This window comes from Rhinopithecus roxellana, chromosome 11 (assembly GCF_007565055.1).
Source record: "Rhinopithecus roxellana isolate Shanxi Qingling chromosome 11, ASM756505v1, whole genome shotgun sequence".
In the NCBI taxonomy this organism is placed as follows: Eukaryota; Metazoa; Chordata; class Mammalia; order Primates; family Cercopithecidae; genus Rhinopithecus; species Rhinopithecus roxellana.
The window spans coordinates 132,116,924-132,129,323 of NC_044559.1; the positions used below are offsets into that span (position 1 = coordinate 132,116,924).

Genomic DNA, 12,400 nt, shown 5'->3' on the forward strand with positions numbered 1-12,400 from the left:
AGATATCAATAGTGCCGAAGTTGAATAAATGTATAAGAAGAGGCATTCCACATTAGATCTCAGAGATCAAACGAAGGCAGCTTAACTAAAGTGAAGATAACATTTTAAGAAAAGTTGGAAAAAAAAAAAAAAGTCAGGCACAGTGTCTCACACTTGTAATCCCAGCACTTTGGAGGCCAAGATGGGAGGATTGCTTAAGCCCAGGAGTTTGAGACCAGCCTGGGCAACATAGTGAGATCCCATCTCTATTTTTTTAAAAAAGAAAAGCTGAGTGAGGTTTTGGTATGGTGGTTCTAGAAATATAGTCATCACAAATGGAGTATACGTTTGCTAAATATTGCTATATATTAGGGAGCCCTCCTTTTGTATACGTGTGTATAGTGGATGAGAGATTATAGTGGAGGGAGGTAGAGGTATGGCAACATCCATGAGACTGTTTCATTTGCCCAGGTTGGAGGTATGATATTTGATTTTGATGTATATTAAGAATTTTAAAAAATGGAATCAAAAGCACAGCTTGGTTCTTTCTTTCCCTTGTGTATATGCTCTTGGTAGGGAATTGGGCTAAACAGCTAGGCATGGCTCTCTGGGAAGAATGGTATTCTGAAGATGCTCAGTCTTTGGGTTTCTTTTCTTTCCCCAGGAACTTCGAGGAGTGTCCAGCAGTTTCTGGCTATGTGTGACAGGGGTGAAACTTCCCAAGGGGCCAAGTACACAGGAAGGACTTTGAATTACCAGAGCCTCCCCCATCGTTCCAGAACAGACACCTCCTGGGCACCCTGGTCAGAGACCAACCAGCATATTGGGACCAGATTCCTGACTACTCCAGGGTGCAATCCTCAGCTAACCTACACTGCCACACTACCAGAAAGAAGCAAGGGCCTTCAGGTTCCTCACGCTCAGTCCTGGGGTGATCTTTTCCATTCACCCTCCCACCCTCCCATTGTTTATCCTGTGTACCCACCATCTAGCAGTCTTCATATACCCCGGAGGTCAGATTGGAATTCAGATCCTGTTCCAGGGTCCCGAACCCCTGGTCCTCGAAGAGTAGATATGCCCCCAGATGACGACTGGAGGCAAAGCAGTTATGCCTCCCGCTCTGGACACAGGAGGACAGTGGGAGAAGGGTTTCTGTTTGTTCTATCAGATGCCTCCAGAAGAGAGCAGATCAGGGCTAGAGTGCTGCAGCACAGTCGATGGTAAAGGTTACTCCTTTCCTTTCCTGGAGCTACACCTTTCTATGTAAAACTGTACTGTGGGCCAGACGCGGTGGCTCATGCCTGTAATCCCAGCACTTTGGGAGGCTGAGGTGGGCGGATCACAAGGTCAGGAGATTGAGACCATCCTGGCCAACATGGTAAAACCCTGTCTCTACCAAAATACAAAAAATTAGCCAGGCGTGATGGTGCATGCCTGTAGTCCCAACTACTCGGGAGGCTGAGGCAGGAGAATTGCTTGAACCCGGGAGGCAGAGGTTGCAGTGAGCTGAGATCGCACCACTGCACTCCAGCTTGGCAACAGAGTGAGACTCCGTCTCAGAAAACAAAACAAAACAAAACAAACTGTACTGTGGCAGCATTGGTACCCTGCATCACTGCCATGGTTGTGCTCTTCTTATCTCAACATAGAATTGGTGGGTTCTCTTAAGGGTGTCAGGAACCTCTAAAAAGACCTGATTCTTTGGGAGGGGATATTTGAAATTCCAACTTCCATTCCCCCTAGCAAAAGGAAGCAGCTGCTGTTTAAGGGTTTTATCTGAGCCACTTTAAAGATGAATCCATGGTATTACTCTGGATACTAGCCATTCCTTAGGATCTTAAGGTCACATTTTATTCCTGGATGCTTTATGTCCCCACCTCCACCTGAGCCCTCGTTCTCTGTTCCCTACTATATTCCCAACTTCTACTCTTTGTTTTATCCACCTATCCCTATTACCTGACCCTTTGTCTTCCCTATCTCCCATCCTTGGGGGGACATGTAGCCCTGTGGTCATGGTTCTGATTACATCATCAGGGCAGCCCCCTGCCCAGGTATTATGGCCTGTCAGCATTCCTTGTGCCCTCCAAGCCTTAGGCCTAGAACGCGGAGCTGCCAACATAACATCCACCCTTTTGAACAGATGGAGTCAGGCACACTAACACAGCCTTCTTTCCTCAGCACAGCCATTATTACCACTTGCTCAGTTGTTGTTGTGAACCCTCAGAGTCAGCTGAACTATTTTAGGCCAAACATACTGTTTTTGTAAAGTATTTTTCATTAATAAATCTATAAGATAGTTCTATTTAATTCCTTGTCATTCTTCCCTTTGTATGCTCTTGCTTTTTTTGTACTGGGGCGGGGAGGCCTAGATAAATATATGAAGTGCCTTTTGACTGAGTGGAAGTGAGCAGCCAGACAGGAGTTGAAGGATATACAATCAAGGTGGGAATCAATGGGTCCTAAAATAGGGTGCCTTTCCTTTTTACTATTGCTGCTAGGATGTTTCCCATCCCTTTCCTGATACAGCATTCAGTACTCAGTACATTATACACTTCCTTCCTTCCTCCCCTCCTTAGGGAGATTTTCTGGGCATTCAAGCTCTTCTAACAAACTCACTCCTGATGGATGTACTCCGGGTGCCTTTCCTCTATAAGTTTGTGACATGCCTCCTCTTCCTTCCTCTCCTTCCATGGGGACCTCTCCCTTTCCCTTCCCCTGTGGTGTTATGGCCCTTCCATGCCAGAAAAATCCATTTTCACCCGTGCCTCACTCCTGAGACTCTTCCCTCTAAATAATAGCTTGTGGGTTCCCTGTTTGGAAAATACCCATTGTTGGTCTTTCCCTTCGTCTTTCACCTCGGGTCTCAGGATTGAAACTGACACAAAGAAGAGGTAGAAAGGTACTTTTTGAGACCTTCGGGCTACTACTTACTTGTCACCATCCATTATGAACAGATTCTGAGCACATGTATTATTGAGCAGGACGATGGGCAGGAATTTATTGTTCCATCCCACTTGGATCCTGCACCATCAAGATATATAGAGCTTAGTGGACATGCTGGTCCCTATGATTCAACATATCTTCTGGTGTCGTGGATGCACTCGTCTAATAATTTTTGATAAACAGTCAGTTCTTTTCCCTCTACCCCCTTTCCCACGAATGTCAGTCACCTTGGTCTCTATAAAGGGTCCATAAGTCACCTGGGCCCAGATTCTGTGCATGCACAGAAATAAGGAATTAATTTCCAATTCCCTATTTACTCCTCTGCCTTCCAGGAGGAAGCTGTGTCCTTTTCAGGTGAATTCTTCAGATTCTTTGCACATCTCTTGGTGTCATCTCCTTTCTTCCCCTTACCTGTTTTGACAAACTGTGGCGCCGAAATTGCTCTAGCTGCATTCTTATTCTGTGCCTTCAGACTCTTGACAATTCCAGACTCTAAACACAAAGGCCAGAATTCTCTTTCAAACTGCATTTTGGATGGTCCTTTCTCCACTCTAGAACCTACAATGCTTCCTCTATTCTGTGGTCCCCTGCCAACCCTTTAGTATTCAGATCTGGTAGCTAAATCGTTATACATTTGTTTCTCTATTAGTAGGAGATCCTGAGGTTTAATCACATCTCCTCAGTTTACTGGGAATGCCATGAGAGCGGGTGTGTTTCCTCGCAGTCGTTCATCGCAGCACCTAGCTACAGACTTGCCCCATCTCCTCATTCTTGATTCTGCATGCAAAGAATTTTAACCTGATCCCTTGGCCTCGTCCCGTTTCTCTCCTAGCCTCAGTAATTTTGCCCAAGTCCCTAGAGCCTACCCCGCCCCCACCCCCGCACGCGCAGTGCATGCCGGTCTTAGCCCCTCTGTAGGGAAAGAGGGTCCGCCATGTTCCCCGGCGGCGCCGCCGCTTGGCTCTGGTAGCCGCCGCCCCCGCCCCCAACCCCGCCCGGCCCAGAGCCTAGCCGAGCCCCGGGCCCAGCATGGCCGCCCCGGAGCCGGCCCGGGCTGCACCGCCCCCGCCCCCGCCCCCGCCGCCCCCTCCCGGGGCTGACCGCGTCGTCAAAGGTGAGAGGTGGACGAAGCCCTGGGGGCCTGGCCTGAGGAGCTAGCTGTGTGTGAGAGCGGGCGGGAGACCGTCCCCTCGGGAGTGGGCCCGGAAGGGCGGGCGAGTGAGTGGCTGCCTCCCTTGGGGAGTGGCCCCTGGGCGGGCCCCTGCTGGGCAGGACTGAGTCGGTGGCAGTGGCTCCGCGGTCTACCGGTTGCTTTCAGGCCGGGGCGGAGGTTTTGCTCCCGTGGCTTCCTAGCCCAAGGGTTGAGGCTGTTAGCTGCAGTGAGCCCCTTTTCTCCCCACTCGGCCTGTCAAAGCGGCGCAGGGGCCGCAATTAGTTTCCTGCCCCGCGACAGCTGCACTTCTGGCTTGCCGGGGCGAACTGAGGGGCTCGGAGACCTTCAGCCACGCGAGGCCCGCCGGGGAGCAGTCAGAAATCACCTCGGCTTTGGCTCACGCTTGCTCCCCGGTGACAGTCGTCCGCCCTATCCGCGTCTAGCTAGCGACAACCGCAGGGGTTCACTTTTGGCGGTCAGGTGCCACCCGGAGCAGAAACTGGGGGAACCTTGTGGGATTGGACCTCGGTGAAGGGTTGGGGCAGGAATTGGGAGGCCAGACTTTATAGTGCAGAAAGGGAGAGAAAGCAGCATAAACAACAACAACAAAATTGTGGATAGGAAGTATTTACTTAGAAAACCATCAACACTTTGGTCAAAAGGGGTTACCCCTCCCCTACAAACACACACCCACACACTCATCCTAGGCGAAAAAGTTAAATGTTTCTCAGCCAGGGCAGAATTTATGGATGTTTACCCACAACAGGTCAGCAGATTAATTTAAAATAGAGAAATTGAGAGCTAATTGAGTTGCTTAAGATTCCAAGCTTCCTGGGAGAGCCTACCAACCTCAAACACTGCTGTGGAGGTGAAAAATAATTGAAATGATTCTCTTTACTGTGTATCTTGATTGATAAATTGAAATCGTAGAATAAACTTTTCCTTATTTGTATTGTATTTATTTTTAAAACATAGGTACTTTTGTTTTCATTCAGCTTCTCAAATACACTGGCACAGTATTTAAACACTGTTAGCCTACTTTTGGAAATCTGACTCATATGTTTCCATTAAAATATTTAAAAACGGCCGGGCTTGGTGGCTCACGCCTGTACTCCCAGCACTTTGGGAGGCCGAGGTGGGCAGATCACGAGGTCAGAAGATCGAGACCTTCCTGGCTAACACGGCGAAACCCCGTCTCTACTAAAAACACAAAAAATTAGCCGGATGTGGTGGTGGGCGCTGTAGTCCCAGCTACTTGGGAGGCCGAGGCAGGAGAATGGCTTGAACCCGGGAGGCGGAGCTTGCAGTGAGCCGAGATCATGCCACTGCATTCCAGCCTGGGCAACAGAGCGAGACCCCGTTTCAAAAAAAAAAAAAAAATCAAGGAAACCTTTTTTCTTTTGTTTTTTTAATTAAAAATTTCAAACCTGAACCTTCTTTGGTTCTTAAAAGAGTAATACTAATTTGGCCCGGTGTGATGGCTCATACCTGTAATCCCAGCACTTTGGGATGCCGATGAGGCAGGCGGATCGCTTGAACTCAGGAGTTGGAGACCAGCCTGGGCAACATGGCGAAACCTTGTCTCTACCAAAAATACAAAAAATAAAAATTAGCCGGGCATGGTGGCGCGCCCCTGTAGTCCCAGCTGCTCGCGAGGCTGAGGCACGAGGGTCGCTGGAGCCTGAGAGGCAGAGGTTGCAGTGAGCCGAGATTTGCGCTAGTGTGCTCCAGCCTGGACGACAGAGCCCGGCCCTGTCTCCAAAAACAAAAACAAAACACTGGTTTGCACCTAGGCTTAAGTTACTAGTATATCCAGTTGGGCCAGGCATTGGAATGAGCTGAATAAAGAATTTATGGAATCCTTATACAGATAAATCTTAAAAAAAAAAAAAGAAAAAAAGTAATGCAGGCATTCGTTCTGTCAAGAAATCCTGGAGTTTTGTGGGGGTGGGAACAGGGGACATAGGCTACCTCTTCATTTTCTGACTGTATTTCTGTGTTGTGTGTTCATTTCCCTGGGCACTTTTCACCAGACTGTTAGATGGGGTAACCAATCACATTCCTGAACAGTGAGTTTATGCTATCCTTATGCTTGTGAATCTTCTTATTCCTTGTCATATATATGGTAATTTTTTTTCTGTACTGCTTTAATGCAGTGAAAATAAGATTCCAAACATAAGGCAGATTCCTTAGGGGTGAGTTGTGAGTCCAAGGCAGTCATATTTGCAGATTATTGGTGTGGAATAAAAGCCATTTGATTTAGATAAATAGGAAAGAAGCTTGTTAATATAGAAAATTATACTTAAATAAAGCTCATGGTTATCATATTTCTTGTGCTTCATTGAGCCCTCTTCATAGAGACAACTTTCATTTTTTTATGGAATTTGTTAACCAGTTGGAATGCTGTATGGATTATATGTTTAAAGATGGTGTGTAACAGACTACTTTGCACTGCTCATGGAGTCTCCTGCATTTACTGGGAAATTCACCTTTCTTACAGATCCAGAAATCCACTTTTAAATTTCATTTGCAGGATTCTTCCTTGTCTTTTATTCAGTAATTATTCTATAATGTGATACGTGATGGTACAGAATACTGGTTGTCTGAGATAAATGATGACTTGTGTGAGTTCAGCTTAAGTTTAACTCGTTAAAATCCAAATTTCTTTTAAGTCCACAATGTGGTGGTAGTTTTGTATCCATACATTTTCTTAGTAGTAATATTATGGAGACCATCTGTTGGCATTAAATGCAAGTAGTCTTTTTCTCCCTGGAACTTCTTTTATTTTTTTGAGACAGAGTTTCGCTCTTGTTGCCCAAGTGGAGTGCAATGGCACAATCTCCCTCATTGCAACCACCGCCTCCTGGATTCAAGCGATTCTCCTGCCTCAGCCTCCCTAGTAGCTGGGATTACAGGTGTGCACCACCATGCCCGGCTAATTTTTTGTGTTTTTCAGCAGAGGCGGGGTTTCACCATGTTGGCCAGGCTAGTCTCAAACTCCTGACCTCATGATCCTCCCATCTTGGCCTCCCAAAGTGTTGGAATTACAGGCGTGAGCCACCGCGCCCGGCCTGCCTCCCTGGAACTTCTTAGTGTCAAAATTTTATACTCTATGTTTCTAGTCATAAGGCCTACATTTTATAGTCATGTAGGTTTTTAAGGGTGTATAGTTCTTTCTTTGTTTAAGATCAGATACCTGAAATTCACTTTTTGTGAAGTTTGGGAGCTTGGAATACTGTAGGTGATTCATATGTAAATGTGATTAGTTTGTCACTAAAATTATTAGTGGTAATTCCATGTCATTGATTATGGGTGATTAGGTTTTTGGTTGATTAAGTTCAGTTCTGAGCCTACTCCAACTGCTGGCTCAAGTCAAATTCTTCCTCTTTTTGAAAGTTATCTAACCCACCTTATTAAGTGAGATAGTATATACCCTTTTAATTATATTCTATTAAGCATTCTTTAGCTATGTAGGAAATAAGAAAATGGAAAAAAATTTGGAAAAATATCTAACCGTATCTGCATGTGTGCTTTCTTACCACATCAGCAAAGCTGGTATAGGTAATTAAAGCACAAAACCCTGAATTGATAAATATTGCTTTCTCTCCTCCCCACAAAGTTTACTTGACCTGGATTGCCCAGATACCTCCTTTTTTCCCCAGATACTTAAAAAATGTACTTTTTGCTTTGTATACCAGATTCTAGATTTGTAAAGCTGGATTCTCTCTTGAGATTATCAAGACTGTTAGTATTAATAGAAAAATTCACCTTTTTACTTAGAGAGCATTGTCAATATTGGGTATATGTTCATTTTAGCACCTACAATGTGAGTCATTTTCTTAACATTATTTCCTGGGTTATATTAACCTCAAATTATCAGACTTTCAGATTGAACCTAAATGCTGAATTTATGTGTTTTAATTTTTTTTAAGCTAAAATATTTCTGATTGGCAACCTTAGAATTCATTTACATGCTGTTGCCAGTTGCCCTGCTTATAAATCTGAAGTCATTTGACTGAAGTGTTTTCTAGTACCTTTGCTAGAAAGGAGGATTACTTATTATTTGTTTGTTTGTTTGTTTTTTGAGACGGAGTTTCGCTCTTGTCCAGGCTGGAGTGCAATGACATGATCTTGGCTCACTGCAACCTCCACCTCCTGGCTTCAAACAATTCTTGTGTCTCAACCTCCTGAGTAGCTGGGATTAGAGGCATGAGCCACCACACAGAGCAAATTTTGTATTTTTAGTAGAGACGGGGTTTCTCCATGTTGGTCAGGCTGGTCTCAAACTCCTGACCTCACGTGAGCCGCCCACCCTGGCCTCCCAAAATGTTGGGATTATAGGCGTGAGCCACTACACCCAGCCAGATAACTTATTTTCAGATAATCCATATAGCCTTGGCGTGACATAGCTACTTCAGTGTTTCTTGCTAGTTCTATTTCATTATATTTTAAAGCAGCTTGAATTTTAATTTTTGTTTACAAAGTCTATTTTGTGGACTTACCTATGTAAAAAGATAACTCCTGGAAATTATTTTTCTTTTACTTTCCACTCCCATTACTGTTAACTATACTAAAATAAATCTTTAGACCAGATGCAGTGGTTCATGCCTGTAATCCCAGCACTTTGGGAGGCCGAGGCGGGAGGATCACTTGAGACTAGCCTGGCCAACATGGTGAAACCCCATCTCTACTGAAAATACAAAAATTTGGCCGGGCACAGTGGCTCATGCCTGTAATCCCAGCACTTTGGGAGGCCAAGGCAGGCGGATCACGAGGTCAGGAGTTCGAGACCAGCCTGACCAACATGGTGAAACCCCACCTCTACTAAAAATACAAAAATTAGCCAGGTGTGGTGGCGCATGCCTGTAAACCCTAGCTACTCAGGAGGCTGAGGCAGGAGAATCGCTTGAACTGGGAGGCAGAGGTTACAGTGAACCAAGATCATACCACTGCACTCCAGCCTGGGCGACAGCGCGAGACTCTGTCTCAAAAAAAAAAAAAAAACACCAACCGAGCAAACAAAAGTTAGCAGCAGGACGTGGTGGCAAGCACCTGTAATCCTAGCTACTCGGGAGGCTGAGGCAGGAGAATCACTTGAACCCAAGAAGTGAAGGCTGCAGTGAGCCAAGATTGTGCCACTGCACTCCTGCCTGGGTGACAGAGCGATACTCTGTCTCAAATAAATAAATAAAAATAAATAAAATAAATCTTCAGTACCATGTGTCCTAGTGAAAACAAAGGAACAGAAAGAGAGAGAAAAAGAGACTGTGAGGGGATGGAGTGAGAGGGAAAGGGAGAGGGAACACTATGGTAACAAGTTACCTTAAAAGGAAAATGCCAAGTTGGATATATAGCTGCTCAGTAGTGAGGCAAAAGCTTCAGGTTCCAGAGCTATTGAATGAATTGGCAAGAGTTGTAAGGAAAATTTTGGTAAAAAGAACCTTGATTTATTAAACAAAGTATGCCAATCATATGACTTCATTTCACCATAAAAAATGTTTTTTATACCCAGAGATGAAATAAGCTGAAGCTAATTGGGCATCATCTGTGTATGGTATGTAAAATTTATTTTGGAACATGACAGTTGTGAAATAGCAAATATTTATTAAATGTCTGCTGTATCACAAAACTGTAGGAGAACAACAAAAGTATAAAATATAAAATACAGTCTTGATTCATGAATAAATATTCTTGAAAAATTAACAATATATGTCATAAGGACAGGTAACAGTTAATAATTGCCAGGTAAGTTGCTGAGCCAGCAAGTTGTCTGAGTTCAAAGGAGGTAGTGATGACTCTGGACTGGAATGGTCTAGGAATGGCTTGTATAGAAGTAAAGTGGCCTTGATGGATGGTTAGGATTAAAACAGAGGATTGGGACCATTTATCTGTGCAATGATTATTGAGTACCAGCTTTGTACCAGGCATTGTGCTAGGCATTGATGATAATACAGAAGTGAATAGAATATTAAGATAGATTTCCTTGTAGTGCTGGCATTCTAGTGGGGAAGATACTATTATAAATAAATAATATAATGAATTTGGTACAAAGCGCTACTGGAGCTGTAAAGAAGGGATTGGCTATCTTACTTTGAGGGAAAGCATCACTGAGAGGATAATGTTTCGAGGTAGTCCTTGAAGGATGAGTAGAATTTCGCCAGACAGAAAGTGGAGCTAGAGTAGGGAAAACAAGCAGAAAAGCGTGGAGTTTGAAAAAAGCATGAAATGTATGGCAGAGGTATGTAAAGTGCTTGGCAAGGAGTGACAGGAATGAAGTTAGAAAGGATCTTTTGTATTACAAGTTGAGCTGAAACTTAAGCTATTAAGCAGTATAGCAGTATATAGTACCTGGATAATTAAAAACACAAGCTCTGGAGTCAGACTGCCTGGGTTTGAATCCTAGCTCTACCACTTAATAACCTTTTCGCCATGGACAAGATACTTAACATCCCCAAGCCTTAATTTTCTTATCTGTAAAGTAGAACTAATAAAATCTTATTATAGGGTTGTTGGTGAATTAATAGAGACTGTGCATGTAAAGTAGGTACCACAGTGCCTGGCCTGGCACATGGTAAGTACTCAACCAGTGGTAGCCATCACCATTATTATTATTATTATTATTGAAGGTTTAAAGTAGAATAGTGACCCAGTATTCTGTTTTTTGATGGCTAATTCTGGTCATGTTGTGTGCAACAAATTATTGGAGGGGGAGAAGGTTGTCTAGTTAGGAGATTAATGGAGTAGTCCAAGTGAGGGATGACCAAGGCATGAAAAACTAGATATAACACAAATTCCTACTAATATTAGAAGGTGAGTATATTGGATGAGTGATTGAGTATGGAAGTGAAATAGGTGAGCAACAGTTTTTTAGGAAACAATAATCAGAATAATTTTGCTTTAGGGCTAGATTAAATTGGGCGATTGTAATTAGATGCAAAGATTGGAATGATATGTAAAAGACTGAGAATGGTTAAATTGAGAAGAATCTTGAAAATAATATTCAAGGTTTTCTTTTTCTTTATTCTTTAGTCATTAAGAAACTACCCCAAGTTTTTGAGTAGATTAATTTACTACTTTGTTCAGTCAAAGAGGAAGAAAATATTTTTCTAGTAAGTGATAAGAACTTGAACTAGTATTGCAACAATGGAGATTTAAGAAAATTGAATTTGAAGAATCGATAGGACTTAGAGTTCAGAAAGAGAACAATGACATTAAGTGTGAGTGATAGAGAATGGTGAAAGCTTAACAGGGGTAAGCCAGGAAAGGGAGCCAATTTTGAGGGAAAGATATATTTAAAGAACCACCACAAACTAAAAGAGACCCAGTGGATACCTTGAAATTTTGAAGACAATGCTGTTGGATTTATTGAATCTTGCCTTAAAGCATGTGGCCAAACCATACTTCTACTCCTGGCAAGCAAATGGTTATATCATCATATATCATGATGAGGCTTTTTTTTTTTTTTTTTTTTTTTTTTACCTCAAGACAGGATCTTGCTCTGTCACCCAGGCTGGAGTGCAGTGGCATGATCATAGCTCACTGTAGGTTCAAACTTCTGGGCTCAAGCGATCCCCCAACTCAGCCTCCTAAGTAGCTGGGACTACAGGCACACATCACCATGCCTGGCTAATTTTGTTTATTTTTTATGGAGACGGGAGTCTCACTATGTTGCCCAGATTGGTCTCGATTTCCTGGGCTCCAGTGATTGTCCTGTCTTGGCCTCCCAAAGTGCTGGGGTTACAGGTGTGAGCCACCATGCCCAGCCATGATCAGCCTTTTGATGTCTCCTTTTGTCAAAAGAAAATTGTCATTATGTTGGTATAAAGGCAGATGATACAGGAGCAGCATTCTGAAGACTTCAGTTTCAGCTATGGCTCTACTTCTTACTAGTGAAACCCCTCGAGAAGCAACTTAACATCTCTGAACTTGTTATCTGTCGTTTGTGAAATGGAGATAAAACTTGCCTGACCCTAACCCCAGCACTTTGGGAGGTAGAGGCGGGCAGATCACTTGAGGTCATATGTTCAAGACCAGCCTGGCCAACATGGTGAAACCCCGTCTCTATTAAAAATATACTAATTAGCCCGGTGTGATGGTGGGTGCCTGTAATCCCAGCTACTCAGGAGGCTGAGGTAGGGAGAATTGCTTGAACCTGGTAGGCGGAGGTTGCCATGAGCTGAGATCTCACCATTGCATTCCAGCTGGGGCGGGGCAACAGAGCGAGACTGTGTTGGAAAAAAAACAAAAAACAAAAATGTGCCTGACCAAACTCACAGGATGTCCCTCGGAATCATGTGGGATTATGTATGAGAAAGTACTTGGTCA

General features: G+C 43.8%; 2 protein-coding genes and 1 long non-coding RNA gene across 18 annotated transcripts in view; 2 read left to right on the forward strand and 1 right to left on the reverse strand.

The window, feature by feature from the left end:
- Positions 1 to 2,286, forward strand: part of USP54 (ubiquitin specific peptidase 54) — a 124,635-nt gene extending 122,349 nt beyond the window's left edge. For all 10 annotated transcript variants that reach the window (XM_010373105.2, XM_010373104.2, XM_010373107.2 and 7 more), the window contains one exon: positions 644 to 2,286. In XM_010373105.2, the coding sequence (XP_010371407.2) occupies positions 644 to 1,203 (560 nt within the window). In that variant the 3' untranslated portion in view covers positions 1,204 to 2,286. The remainder of the gene's footprint in view (positions 1 to 643) is intronic.
- On the reverse strand, positions 18 to 4,311 carry LOC104669963. Its single transcript, XR_004059977.1, has 2 exons — positions 4,024 to 4,311; positions 18 to 3,414 (listed from the first exon to the last, which is right to left on the reverse strand). It is a non-coding gene; the product is annotated as an uncharacterized LOC104669963 (long non-coding RNA).
- Positions 3,817 to 12,400, forward strand: part of PPP3CB (protein phosphatase 3 catalytic subunit beta) — a 62,357-nt gene continuing 53,773 nt past the window's right edge. For 4 of the 7 annotated variants that reach the window (XM_010373095.2, XM_010373099.2, XM_030940363.1 and 1 more), the window contains exon 1: positions 3,822 to 4,036. In XM_010373095.2, the coding sequence (XP_010371397.2) occupies positions 3,952 to 4,036 (85 nt within the window). In that variant the 5' untranslated portion in view covers positions 3,822 to 3,951. Of the gene's footprint in view, positions 4,037 to 4,324; positions 4,442 to 12,400 lie in introns of those variants that run through there. The other 3 variants (XM_010373097.2, XM_010373096.2, XM_030940366.1) reach the window with 2 other exon arrangements.